Genomic DNA, 15,264 nt, shown 5'->3' with positions numbered 1-15,264 from the left:
CAGAGGATGTGTGAGAGACGGGTAGAGAAAAAAACAAATAACCCAGATCTGTGTCAAAACATATCAACATTACATGTGGCTCCGAAAAAAAATTGTAATTGCAATGAAAAATGTGCAAAAACGTGTGCAGGGGTTTTGCACTATTGGCAGGACACAGTAGTAGTTGGTTGGGAATATAGAGAGTACTTTTAAAAGCAAGCAAGTTCTCTGTTGTTCCCACTAAAAACAGAGAGGAGAACACGTGCAGGGCCTGAAGAGCCCGTCAGACCGAGTAAGCTGGGCTCCACCCGGGTCCCTGATTAATCTGCTGTTGGTGCTAATAGCAGGGCTACAGCTTGATTATCACCGCAGGAGGCAGGGCTGCGTGGAAGGAGGGTGGAAGAGGGAATCCAATGACCTTATGCCACTTTGAGTTTGAGTCAGGGCTTTTAGTGCTAAAACTGCTGGTTGGATCTGTGGAGGCAGGCAGGCAGGTTTAGAAGAATACACTGAACAGAACCGACAGGCCGCATGTCTGGCTGAGACAGGGGATGATGATGAAGTTACAGAAAGTCTTGCGTGTTTGAAGTTGGTCAGGAGGTTGCTATGGCTAAATGTCTGATTTCATGTCTACTAAAAAGGTATAAGTAAGGGAGAATGTAGAGTGAGCCGATCAGTATTACACATTAGAACCCCAATAGGGTGATGCTATATTCAGCCTTAAGAGGGCCTGCCTTATTTTACAATGCAAGTGAACGGCTAATAGCAGGGTTATACTCGCGTTCTACATCCTGTGAGTGAAAAATAATCAGGACATTATTTTTATTTTTTTCAAACCAGGCAGGTAATGAAATGTAAAAGGCACAAAGCACAAAAGAAAAGGTTACTTTACTCTGGGCGTCACAGATCCACTGCACTGGATAAGCACACACACACACACGCACACACACAAAAACACACACACACACACATAAACAAACACAGCTGGAATACATATCCTGAGAAAAGGTTGAGGTAAATCCTCGCTGGATTTCTCACCTCAATGGCCATCTGTGACAAACAAGGTTGTGTTTTTCAGAATGCAAGCCCAGCAGGAGTGTGTGTGTGTGTGTGTGTGTGTGTGTGTGTGTGTGGTGTGTGTGTGTGTGTGTATAGGTGTGTGTGTGTGTGTGCGTATTTCTCAAACTAAGCCTTCTGTGGAAGATCCTTAGAATAGATGAAATACAACAATAAACCCAGGTTATACCATGACTTCATATCATAACACAGCAGACTTGGTTGTGTTGCTGCAGTAGTCTTAGATATATATCACCTCATTACACATGTCTGCCCGACCTTTACAGTGGCGTTTCCGTCTGTATCTGTCGGCCATGACTGGCAGGGGTCCTAAAGTCAAGTTTGCAATATGTACATTCAGAGCTAACAACAACACCATCTATCTCAAAGTGAGAATACATGTGCTTTTTTAGAATGGTCCTCATCCTTCTGTGTTACACACAATCAGGAATCAAAAGGATGCATCAATCTAAACCTGGATAGCTGATGGATCTAGAGACAAACGAATGTCCTATTTTTAGCAAAATTACACATTACATCAGAGTACCAGGTCTCCCTTCTGAAATCCTTCCACACAAGCCGTCAAATCTGACTAACTGGAATGAAGAATTAATAAAGCAGTGATTAAAGATTGAGATTTAGTGATTTAAATTGTTGCAAGGATGATAATGGCTTGAGTTGGTTATAATTTATTAATGCAATAATGCATTCTATTCAGGGTCAAATCCTGGAAGTAATGCTGCATGGTGCTGTGTGTGCACGTGTGCGTGTGTGTGTGTGTGTGTGTGTGTGTGTGTGTGTGTGTGTGTGTGTGTGTGTGTGTGTGTGTGTGTGCGTGCGTGTGTGTGTTTTTTTATCTTAGAATCAAGTATTTTGGGTAACCTGGGCCTTGGTCTGTCCCAGATTAAAGTAGACAAACCTTGCGGGGAAATCTTTGGTCACCAATCCAAAACACTGCTACTAGATCCCGCTTTGAAACACGTCCGTTGTTTTGACAACAGAAGACAACCGATTTAGCGATTATTTAATTAGAGTTCAACGGTCAGAAAACTAATCTAATCTGCTACACCAGGACTTTGTGCATGTGGTTTGATCAGATTGACAGTGCTGGCAGCATAAGCATCCACTGTCACCAGATTTGAAGTCACATGTTGATTAAGACAACCCATGCTCACTCCCAACTCGTGTAGAATACTGACGATTGGTCAGTAGCTCCTTTAGCTTCTGTATGGAATGGCCTAGCAGTAGCTCGAACATGGCGCTGTAGCATGACATAGTATTGAGAGCGATAACAGTAGGGAGTAATATGAAAGACAGACAATCCGCTTAAGGACGTTGGTTTGGGTTGTGGATGGGACAAACAACACAGGACTGTCACCCAGGACACCGGGGTCCGTGGCCTGTTCTTGTCCCGCGTGTCACTGAAACATACATGTTGTAACCCTACCCACGATATTTTCCTACACTATTCTTGTGACGCATGACAGTTTAACGTACAACCCGACCTAGAGTGTAAAAAAGTGACGCCAAGGGTGCCGACCAAGCCCGTCTACCGTACATATGATGCCAAAGGGCTAGACGCGGGTCCCGAGAGCGTCAAACAGTGACGCCAAGGGTCTTGACAAAGGATGTCTGAATATGACGCTGAAGGAGACTTTTTGCGTCCAGAACAAAGGCCAAAGGCCCCTGACCATGCGTCACTTTTTGATGCGATTGGAGTGAGAATGTGTTGATTAAGACATCGATGGCAAAAGAGCTCTGCAGTACTCCTCCTTTCTGTCACAGATCTGTCATTCATCTTTGTTTATATCATTGCCATATAAAATCTCCTTTGCCATGCTTTGCTGTGTTTTGGACCCGTGTTTTTTCATTTTCTGTAACAACAAACGCTGAAAATGACAATACAGGTAATTCATGTTTAGCTGATGAAAGCTTTTAGTAAATGGCACACGTTCTGATTTACCCAGTAGTTTACACATTGTTGCTAATGGCATAGAACTAAGCAATTAATCAAGTTGTATTGTAACTGACTGCTGCTGGTGTTGGAGTGTTCAGGAGCTGCATGATTGAGTGTTGTATGCTTCTCCGCCTGCAGCTCCACACAGACATGGACCATGGAGACAGTGCAGTCAAGTACACTCTGTCAGGAGAAGGAGCCGGCTCCATATTTACCATCGATCACATCACAGGCGACATACATGCACTGGTGGGGCTTGACAGGTGAGTACTCATCAATAATTATGACAATACTGTAATAAGGTGCAACGCCGAGCTAGGGGGTCCTCACAGTCCCAGGGGGAGTATGTTTTCCAAAAACAAAATGTCTGAAAAAATACAATAATAGGATGTCAGCAAATTATAGCAAAATAAAGTGGCCTATTTGTAAAAAAAAAAAAAAAAAAAAAAAGGCAATAAAATATGAGCAAGCACACTTTCTTGGCATATTTCTTTATGTACTGTTATGTAAAGTAATAAAATTTGATTGTTGTTGATTGTTGCAATTGAAATGTAACATTCTGTACTAGGTTGGATGAAACCACTGTGGCAATTTTCCCAGGATGCCTCACACCCGGGCCACACAGCCTGTGTCAACAGCCTGTGTGCCTTTTTTTCTTCTTTCTGGCGTGTTGCCAGGTTGGAGTAGCAACACATCCCTCCTGTGAGGTTGCTACTGTATGTTTTACAGAATGACAAATTAATAGGCTACAAAAATTAGCTAATGGGAGGGGGGGGAGGGGGGGCAGGTGACACGATGTCACAAGTGGGTAGTAGAGGAAGGAGGAGACCGTTCTATCAGTACCTTCCAAATTGACTTATTTGTGTTCCAAAAGCTTTTTTTCTCTCCAGAAACCTCTTTTGGTAAAGATTAGTTAAATATATACGTGAAAAAAGCATGGTTATGATTAGAAAAAAACACCCTATCATGAAATTTGGTTAAAATAAGACATGTTTGTGACATTATAACAACGACACACTACCTCTGCCTTTGCTTTGCTCAAAGACAAAATTAATTATCAATGATAGTTGATTATGAGAAAATTGTAAATTTTGAAAATTAAAGTATTGTGTGATGCTCATTTAATTAGGTATTATAGATGTATAATTTAGATATTATTGTCTGATCTGAACACATATGGAAAATATGGCTGACACCAAAACCATGTGGACACCTAAGCACCATCTAACAGATATGTTAAAGCCTCACTTCAAAATCATCATGTAGTCTCTGTTGATTAGACATGTTATTAACATCCATGCATATATGAGAACATGTAATCTGGGATATTTCACAGGGAGGAAAAGACCTACTACACGCTGAAGGCCCAGGTTGTTGACATCCACACGGGCCTGCCTCTGGAGCCCCAGTCTGAGTTCATCATCAAGGTGCAGGACATCAACGACAACGAGCCCCGATTCCCCGATGGTCCGTACAGCGCCAGTGTCCCCGAGATGTCTCCAACAGGTAGGACTGCCAGATGACATCTTCATCATTAGTGCTCAACACTAGAGGGAAGAAAACGGTGATCATAAAAAAAACTGCAAAAAATAGGGAAACCACACATTATTCATTCTAGAAGCTTTAAATCATATCATAGTGTATTTGCAAGTACATGTTGTCTGACACCAAATGTCCTCTACATCTTTGGCTGCAGGCTAAAAATACATCTCTCCCGACTGTACCTCGGCTAAGAAGATATAAAATGATAATAAAAAATAGCTCTTACATGTGGCTCTTTGTATTTTGGCTTATGTGCTTGCACTTGATCCTTGCTGTTCTCAGTTGGTTCCTTCATGGTTAAATGCACTTATTGGAAGTCGCTTTGTATAAAAGCATCGGCTAAATGTTATGTAATGTAATGTTTTTACATGTAAGAGAAGCTGAAATGATTTATCATGTGCTTATGGTTTGTTGGACTAACTGAAATTCATCTACAGAATTTTTTTTTTTTCAAGGATTTTGGTTTGGCTCAATTCTGGGTTCAGCTTGGATTTATCAAGTTGTATCTGATGGTCACAACGCGCGCACACACACACACAACACACACACACACACACACACACACACACACACACACACACACACACACACACACACACACGCTAAGCCAGACTTAGTAGCCCATCTGTCTGTTAAATGCCCTTACTGAGAGGTAATTTAACAGTCAAGGTCTTTAGGCTTTAAGCTGTTAATGCTTCAGCTGAGGTCCAAAGTGCTCTAATAGAACACAAGTGTGACCCCAGTATGTCTCTGTTGCAGGGAACTGTGTAGCGGATTAGCTTTGGTAAGAAACGGCATATCCATATGATGAAAACATAAAACATAATCCCATCTATGAGAAGAACAGAAAAGCTCCTGTTTGCACTGTTTTCTGACTTTCTGATATGCTTTGAATATGAGCCTCACAGGTTCACCTATTTTGTTTGTGTCAAAACGTACTGTATGCATTTATATACATAAATGTCCAACTCTATGCCGTTTCTTAAAGGGGCACCGTACCCTACACACGACGCCCGCTTTACCCGTCAAGTGGAGATGACTACTGAGCTTGCTGATAAACTAGTTAGTTACATAATGGTATGATCATAAGCAGAAAAAATGCTCTGTGGCAAACAAAAGTTGGGTACACACGGAAGAGGATAAGTGCAACATGGGATTTGGGTTCTGAGTTTCAAGTTTGAAGTCAGAATTAAGACTTTTTTTGTGATAATTTTCAGAACTTTAATGTCAGAATTATGAGAATTATGAGTTTCACGTGTTCAGAGAGTGAGATTTATCTGTGTTGTTGACTGTGTTGTAACATATATTCAAAGCCAGTTTCACTGAGATATAAGCCTGGTGAGGAGGTCATCAGTTTATGCAACACAAAGTCCATCAGTCAGTCCGTGTTTTTATCAGTCCTTCCAGAAACATGCAGGGTTTTTTTGTATTTGCTGCTGGCAAAAATCCTTGAATATGCGGCACGTTTTCTTAAAAAAATGCGATGGAATATGCAAGATATGAATGCACTTTTATGCAATGAAATTGCAGGAACTTGCAAAAAACGGTGGTTTGCTGAAAAAGAGTAATGTTCCCATGGCAACAGGGGGAAATGGCTGCTTTTGTTTAAAGTAAATGCAACATTTATCAACTTTCTGCTGAGACATATGTGACTTTTTTTGCAACGAAAAGCCAGGGAATGTGAAATAATGCAAGTCCCGCAATATTTTGGAAATTGGCAATTTATGCGGTGAAAGTGTGGCGTATTTGAAAAAATGCGGCCTCCGCATAAATGTTGACTTTGACTGATTATGCATTGAATCATGCGATCGCATATTCGCGTTTTTCTGGAGGGACTGAATAGTGCACGATACCAAATGCAATGGGACCGTCCCATGCAGATGCTAAAGGGTGATCACTGGAGCCTCGCAACAAGCGCCAGTATTTGATTATTAGTATTTATACATTGTCTGTTTAAATGTATTTGTTGTCTGTTGTTTCTGTTCTTCACATATTCAAAATAGACACTTTCAATCAATCAGCTTTCGCATGTGTGTGTGTGTGTGTGTGTGTGTGTGTGCGCGTGTGTGTGTGTGTGTTCAGGAACCTACGTCACACAGGTGACCGCCACAGATGCAGACGACCCCACATACGGCAACAGCGCCCGCATCGTCTACAGCATCCTGCACGGCCAGCCGTACTTCTCTGTGGACCCCAAGACAGGTGAGAGGATCGCCACATTTCCGTAATGCAATGCCCTCTTCCATTACATCTTCCAGACCGTGAGTTATTCATATTCATCCCCGGTTGGATGACAGGTCTCTGACTTTTGTGTGAACCCTACAGCTCACAGTGCCGGCTGTCTACAAATGCATGAAACTCAACCGGTCATGACACACAGTGAGAGGGCTCTTAGAGTGCGCTTCTCCTCAGGCCTGCGCCTGAATGCTAAAACCAGCACTAAGAAGGGGCTCAAAGATTTTCAGTCCTTTAACGGACATCTCAACTGAGCGGTTATGACTCTGAACACGGAGAATCATGTTTCATTTTCCCCCTGAGGAGAAGTATGCGTCACCCTCCTGCCTCTTTAGAGTACATTATAAACCGCATCAAAGATCAAGGTACGAAACAAAGGTGGTTAAGCTGGTGAAAATGGCAGCAGAACGTTGGAAGCCATCAGGTTTAAGAAGTCTAAAAAAGTTTCTATGTTGCGCCTTCTATACCTCCTTTCTTTCTTTTTGTTGGCATTTGCAGAGGCACCGTCTGGCGCATAGCACCGCCTAGGACGATTGTGATTGGTTAAAAGAAATGCCAATAAACCAGAGCACGTTTTTCTCCCATCCTGGAATGCTGTGTGGACTAGCTAGACCCTCCTCCACGGCGCTGTGGAGGAAGGTCTGTCAATGCAAGACTAATTGTAGACTTAACCCTTGTGTTGTCTTCTCATTAAAATTGAAAATCAACACTTTTGTTGATGCTTTTAATCAAGTTTTAAGTTTTTCTTACGTTTTGGTCCCTTTTTCAACACTATTAGCGCTTTTTTTCAATGTTTGCCATTTGTTTTGACGTTTTCAACACTAGATTACACTAACTTATTAACTTTAGTTTTACAGTTGTTTTTGGAGTTTCTGGTCAGTAAACCTCATCTATAGGAAATGATATCTAATTTTCAGTTTGAAAAGCAGAAATGGGGAATTATTTAGACCAAAATTAAAGGAAGTTGAATAAAACCAAGACGTGAAAAAGTCACAGAAGTAGATAATTACACATAACATATAATAGATAACAGATAAGGTATTGCTCTTTATTGATTAGTTAGCAGCCTCAGTAATAAATTGATAAAATATATAATTTGGAGGTGTAAACATTTGTCTGATAATTTGGGATATGAGACAAGGAACCAACCATTTAAGAGTTTTATTTCTAGGGGGAAGGAACATCTTCAGTCTAGTACTCTGGGCTTGTATGGTCCTGAATCTCCGACAAGATGGATAGAGCCTTCTTTTCTTTTTTTCAGTATTTTACTTACTTTCTATTTTAATTGGAGTATACATTTGGGAGTGCCAAGATTAAGCCCCTCTTTGCATCTCTCCATCACATCTTTTATTGATTTATGTGTATTTTAATCTGAAGTAATGTATGTAAATCAATAAGCTAAACTAAAAGGTGGTGGGCAGGGTGGGTCGGGTCATGGTTGATGTCAGTGGCCCCGGTTAGGATGGTGCAGAGAAAAACATGACGTGTATACTGTCCCAACCGAGTCCCCCCTACTTCAAATCACAGGCAGAACAACCCCTTTTCAAACCCCTCCTCCTTCTCGCAGGAGTGATCCGGACTGCTCTAGCCAACATGGACCGCGAGGTGAAAGGGGAATACCAGGTTCTTCTCCAGGCCAAGGACATGGGCGGTCAGCTGGGGGGGCTAGCCTCCACCACCACCGTCAACATCAGCCTCGGCGACGTCAACGACAACCCCCCGCGCTTCGCAAAGAGTAAGGACCTATCAATGAGGATGTCGGACTGGTTGATTGGTTGGTTGGTTTGTCCATTAAAACTATGGTGCGTAGTTTCTGTCTCCCCCATGAGGAATTCCTAGTAATGACAGTAAATTCAATTCAATATATTCAAATTCAATAAAGTCAATTTCCTTGCGGGAGTCATCCCAAAAGGATTAATAAAGAGAAGTCTAAGTCTAAAACCGTCGGTGCATCCACATGATACAAGCCTGAATGTAACGGACATGAACATTAAAATGTTACGCCCTAAAAATTTAAAAAGGAATGAATGAAATCAGTCTCTACATATGTTTCTTAAATTGCACTTCATTGCTTTTCCGCTCTCATTCTTCAGGTGTTTTCCACCTGCGGGTGCCAGAGTCGGCGTCAGTTGGCTCAGCTGTGGGCCAGATTCGAGCTCACGACCTGGACGCTGGCAGCAATGCCCAGGTGGATTACGCCATTGTTCCAGGAGATGAGGGACACATGTTTGACATCATCTCTAATGGCCAAAGTCAAGAGGGAGTTGTAGTCCTGAAAAAGGTTTGTTCACTTATCTTCAACCGCATATTCTCTGATATACAGTACATGATAATACCTTTGGTTAAGTTCTCTTAAAAAAAAAAAAAAGAAGCCAGATCTCAAATAATATCTGGGACCTAATTGGGAGTTTGAAAAGTGTGTGTGTGTGTGTGTGTGTGTGTGTGTGCGTGTGTGTGTGTGTGTGTGTGTGTGATCCAATTTATTGTATTTATACACACATTTAGGAACTAATGTGATTCAAATCCAGGAAATAATTCATTTGAACGATGAATTTGCCCAGAATGAATAGTACTTAACTATGTAAAAAAAGAAAAAGACGTCTTACTTTCTTTATTGTTTAAAAATAGGGACAGTAAATATAATAACATCAAACTAATTTCAAAGTAAGGTGTACACAAACTGGATTTAAAAAAAATAGTGTGTGTGTGTGGGTGGAGGGCATGTCCCCCCTGTCCTTAGTGGGAATTACGCCCTAGTTGGGACCAATATCACCATAATGTGCCAACTTGTGGTAATTAGAATGGGACTTTTTTAATGTAGCATCGCTGGATGCTTTGAACCAAGCCTGTCTAGGATATTACCCCCCAGAGATTTGTAACATTGTACATTATTTTCATAAACTAAATGATGGACCACAAACAGGGGACAGGTGAGTGTGCGTACCTGCCCGGCTAGCTCCGCCACTGGCTAGAACTCTCCCCTGCCCTTCCTCCCTTCTCGTTTTTTTTATTGATAATATGGTAGATGAATCTGACGACTATGAAGAGAAGCAGAGAAGAGAAGAGAAGGGGTAACACCCACCACACACACACACACACACACACACACACATTCCCCGCTGGTCTAGGTAGAACGGTTGCTTTTAAGTCGAATGTGCATAAGGTATACTGCATAGACAATATTGAAGCATAAAGACAACCTAGTATTCTGGATATTAGCTTACTTGTCATTGCAGATCCATGGCTTAAAGGGCCATTCAGACTGTGGAAGAAAATGATTTCAATTCCCCCCTTTATCACATACAGTACATGTAAATCTGTCCATAGTATTCCATAATATAAAAAAGACCAGAATAAATATGAACTAAAGTCAACTTTTGCAAACCCCTGCATTTTGCTAGTGATCTAAGAGTGGGAGGAATGTGCTGATCTGGCTGTGATCCCAATCATTCTTCCTCTTAACCTTCCATCGAACCGAGCTATTAGACCAGATAATGCTTGATACACTCACTCACGCATGCAACCACACGCTCTCGTGCTCACAAAACAGATTTTATTTTGCAGCGTCAGCCATTGGATTTCCCTGATGGTTTAAGATCTGTGGTGGATCTTTGAAGAAAGGGGAAGAGAAAAGAGACAACGGAAGGAGTAGAGGGAAGTAAAAGGAACAAAAGAGAAGAGGGAGAAGGGAGGGGGGGACAATTAGAATCTTAAACATATGCCACTTGCTCCTGGAGGACCACGGCATCTAGTTTCAGTGACTTTAAGTTCTCATAAATGTTTAACAGGAAATCAGATCTCAGAGTACAGCTCTTCCAAAATGAGTCATCTGAGGACTTGGGAAAACTTCCTCTTGGTTAAATGCTCCATCTAAAGGGATACAACCTCCACACTCACACACACACACACACACACACACACACACACACACACACACACACACACACACACTGGAACACACAGCGCACATGTCACATCACATCAGTTTAACATCAGAGGGCTGCGGAGGCTTTTATTTCCGACTGTCCTCTAAATCAGTACAGACACGACAGCTACTTTCTGAGCACCTGACTTTCCCAACTGAGTCTCTTATTTTTTTACATGAGGGAAACCATACATCTATTAATAATACATGTTGCCTTTAAACAAGCAAAGTAGCCATGTGTTAAAACAGTCAGTGCAGACTTTGATTTGGGCTCAATAGCAGTTGCCTGGTGCATCCTCGGCCTTCAGTATCATTTAATATGTGCATGTGAAAACGGGGAGGCAATGTTTAAAGGCTCTCTGGATCCAGGATAGCATCACTGGCAGGGATGAGGAAGGGTGAACAGGTAGGATGGGATTATTGTGAAAAATGGGACACATCTGTACTGACAAAGAAAAAGCATACTTTACCCTCGGTCCTTGCACATATCTAGAAAATAGTGAGAGCCGGGACAGTTGAAAGACTTATTAACACATATTTTGTCACTACCGACCTACACCTGTCATCTGTCAAATACAGTTATTACAGCAAAAGTGGGACGTGCGTAATGTTTTATATGTCCCCCCTGGACCGGACAAATGAAACAGCATAGGGGGACGAATGAAACATACAGTTTAAGCCATATACCTCCCACAACTTTAATATTTTACTACATATCATGACATTTTGGAAGATAGTGACAAGATGATAGCATTTTGGAACATATTTACTGGATACATCAGGCTGTGATAAAAGAGCTTGGCCAAACATTGGACTGATGTTCAGGCCTATTTATGCAGCAAAGTCTTCTGATGTCTCTGATCTGACTGAAGCAGCCTGTCAGATTTGTTTGAAAAAAAAATCTGTTTACAGTAGTAGTCCTGTCAGTGAGATTTTAAGACCCACCAAACATCTCCCACATTAAGTTTTCATAATTTTGAAATTCATATCTCCCCAAAATACAGCCTTTACTATTGCTTTCCAACATGTTGTAAAATGCCCATCATCACATCTAAATTAGTGGATCATGCAAATCACCAGGGCTGTAGTCAAGACCACCTTTGTCGAGTTTAAGACAAGACCAAGTCCAAAATGGTTTGAGTCTGAGTCAAGACCGTGTCCGGACAGGAAAAAGGGTTCTGCATGACAGTATCAAGACAATAATTTTGGGTTTCCCTTTCCCTCCAATATTATTATCAACATAATGAAGACACCTGGACTTGGTTGTGACCAAAAGCCCAAAAGCCATATTTGGCAAGACCAGTGGCCGAGACCGAGACAAGTCTGAGTCCAAATACTAGCGAGTACGAGACAAGTCCAAGACCATAGAGAGACTCGGGTACGACAGCCCTGCAAATCACTGAACTGTAGTCTTAAGAAATAGATAACTATGTGGCCAGGTTAGCTCAGTTGGTAGAACAGGCGAGGTGTATGCCTCGAAAAAGAAGGTTTGAGTACGACCCGTGACAATTTCCTGCATGTCTTTCCCCTCTCTTACCCTTTCATGTCTTGCTGACCTATCCATTATAGGTGAAAATGCCCAAAAAAACTTAAAAAAAAAGAAAATAGTTAGTTACATTGGAAAATGGTAATAGGCGTCCAATAGTAGAAGTAGAAGTCTTTATACTGTATATATTAGGGTCTGATATCGACGCTCAGGTCTAAGTCACTGACCCATACAAAAAACAGACTCAGCATTCACTCAAAATCCTAGTCTGGCTATCCCCAGACTAAGCCGAGCTCAGTAGATTTGAGATTGAGCATTGGTCTGGGGAGCCTGCTCTGTATTTTTACTGCAAATGACTATGTATGCAATTGGATAGTACTTCAACCAATCAGACCAACGATCCGGGTGACGTAGAAGCGACAGCGGCATCAACGGGTTGCTGCGCTTCGGTGGCCGCTCTGTTGAATGTAAACAAGAAGCTGCTTGGTCTCCTCTCTATCGTCATCGTGTTAAACCCGCCATTAGCGCGCCACGTAGAGGAGCCAGTTTTTGATTGGTTCACGCAAAATTGTGAACTGAAGCATGAGATCTAAACGTGCAGGTTTCCAGACCGAGCTGCAGGGCGAAATCAAATCGCAGAGTATCAAAATCAAGCAATATGGCAACTTGCCATGGAGGTGTGTGAGTGTAATTGGGCTTTAGAACATAACCACCGTGAAACAATAAGATAATAGTGTCAATACTCAATAGGCTACATATTTTACATAAAGCCATATTCACTACATGTTATGTATTTAAAGAAGGAAAGACTTTAAAGAAAAGTCATGGCAGTTAAAGTTATGACATTTAGAGAGCTGAGGGACAGTAGCCAGCATCCATAAAGCCGCCTCAGACGACAGACAAATCAATTAACCCTTGTGTTTTCTTCCAATCGACCATACAACTTTTCGTTTTCCTGGGTCTATTTGGGACTATTTGGTTGTCTTTTCTCAATGTCCAATGTTTTCAATCCTTTTTTCTGTGCTTTTCACGTTTTTGTTGGGTTTTTCCCACATTTTTTCCACTTTTTTGGACATTTTTTCCACATTTTTCTTTTGCGTTGTTTAATCTTTTTTTTTTCCAAATGCTGCTAAATTGATTTAAACCAAATGTAATGAAAGTAGTGAACTAATCGTTTATTTTACTTGTTATGAGCAACAATTTGGTTTAAAGAAACCCAAATTTCTGATAAAGAAATGGGCCAAATTTGACCCGAGGACAACAGGATGGTTAATAAAAAGCAATGCTAGGGTGAGCTTTATTTTAAATGTTTAGCTTTGCACTTGTCTTCTCTGACCACTATCCATACTCCATGTTAGGATAGCCACAGCTAATGATGTGCCAATACGAGACACTGAGGGGCAAAATGGCGGTTGGCAAACAACAATGGGCTGCACACCCTGCGTAATGTTATTGGCTGGGGCCCAAAAACTCTTTGACCACGCCCAGAAACGTCCCGCACACACCAATGTAAGAAGAAAAGAGAACACCCAGGGCAGAGGGCAGGGTCTCTGCAGATAGAGACACCACCACACACTTCTAGTGGGTCATTAGTGATAATTGAGACAGATTACTTTTGTATTAGTCTTTACATTGCTAAAGCCTCTTTGATTTAGTTAATCCACCATGAAGCCTTACACTCTTACTCTTACTCATACTTTACTACCGATACAAATTAGCTTAAAGCTAACTCTGGTACTGCTAAATAGCTGTGTATTGTCCCTGACAAAATGGTCCATGTGACATGTCAAGAGTTGTACAGGGTAGTACCTGCTGCTCCGTCAGACACTCACTACACTGCAGCTACTCTCCAGGCTCCTGTTCCTCTCTGCTGTCAGGGGCAAGATGCCAATCAGTTAATCCCCCCTGGCTCCGTCACTGCCAATCAGCCCTCTCTCCCCTTTCCCCTCCTCTCACTTAACCCTACATGTCCACGTGTCAGCCGAGTCAAACGCAGAGTGAATTCTATTGATCCAGGAGAGGTTTTAACTCTGTGGTGTAGACCAGACAAATTCAGGTCGGGCAGGAGACACTTTACTCCCGTAGCACAGCTATTTGAATTTTTTTGTATTTTATTTTTATTTTTTATTTGACAGGGACAATGCACACTAATAATACATATAAAATGTAAAATGTGCCAGAATTAACTAATAATCTGCTGTCCATGGACGGGTCGTACAATGTCATACCTAAAAAGACAAAAGGATTATAATAGCACATAGGCAAGGAAAGGCAGCTTTATTTGTATAGCACATATAGGTTTAACCCAACATAAGTAAAATTAACTATAAAAAGAAAGAAATACCACATAGTTAGGACAATAACAAACAACAAGTTTTACCTTTCTAAACAAAAAAAAAGTGCCCGGCCACCACATAGGCGTAGCATAGGTGGCACAGTCAGTATGTAGTTAATATATAACTAATTAAAAAATAAAAGCCGTGTCTGAAGTGATGCTTGTGTAAGTACAACTTTAAAAATAAATCAATAAATAAACAGCACTAGTTACAGACACAGTCTTTTTGTGTGTGTGTGTGTGTGTGTGTGTGTGTGTGTGTGTGTGTGTGTGTGTGTGTGTGTGTGTGTGTGTGTGTGGTGTGTTTTGGCTGTAGACGTCTCCAGTCTAAGAGGATTTGCTAACTGTAATGAGACAAACCCAATGAACAAGATGAAAGATTATTAATGAGAGTCAGGTGACGCCTGTTGCCGCTGGCTTTCTGTGCTCAGAAACGCCAAACTTCTGAACACAACTCTACATTTTAATCTTATTAAAATAAATGACAATTATCTTATTCCTGCAAGCGGAAAATAACTAAAGAGTGATCAAAATGAAGACACAGTCTAGCTGCCGTAAATCAGTTTGTTACTTCGTGGGAAAAATCGGACTGGAGCAACGGCACTAATGAAAACTACGTAAAAATAGGGTTCTTCACACTGTTACTCTCACATGAAAAATGAATCACAAACACTAAAAAGTAACATATAGTCACTTTAAATTACTCCCTTAAGGTATTCAAAAACTCAAATAAAATGAATTATCTTGTT

At 41.3% G+C, this 15,264-nt stretch overlaps 1 protein-coding gene across 1 annotated transcript in view; it reads left to right on the top strand.

Moving 5' to 3' along the window:
* Window positions 1–15,264, top strand: part of LOC116699633 (cadherin-12) — a 55,545-nt gene that overhangs the window by 18,074 nt on the left and 22,207 nt on the right. The window contains exons 3-7 of the mRNA XM_032532312.1: window positions 3,131–3,255; window positions 4,329–4,498; window positions 6,617–6,736; window positions 8,337–8,504; window positions 8,863–9,050. Coding sequence (XP_032388203.1) covers window positions 3,131–3,255; window positions 4,329–4,498; window positions 6,617–6,736; window positions 8,337–8,504; window positions 8,863–9,050 — 771 coding nt within the window. The remainder of the gene's footprint in view (window positions 1–3,130; window positions 3,256–4,328; window positions 4,499–6,616; window positions 6,737–8,336; window positions 8,505–8,862; window positions 9,051–15,264) is intronic.

Source organism: Etheostoma spectabile, chromosome 12 (genome assembly GCF_008692095.1).
Source record: "Etheostoma spectabile isolate EspeVRDwgs_2016 chromosome 12, UIUC_Espe_1.0, whole genome shotgun sequence".
Taxonomy (NCBI): Eukaryota; Metazoa; Chordata; class Actinopteri; order Perciformes; family Percidae; genus Etheostoma; species Etheostoma spectabile.
The sequence above is the reverse complement of the archived record's forward strand: the minus strand, read 5'-3'. Positions and strand labels throughout refer to the sequence as shown.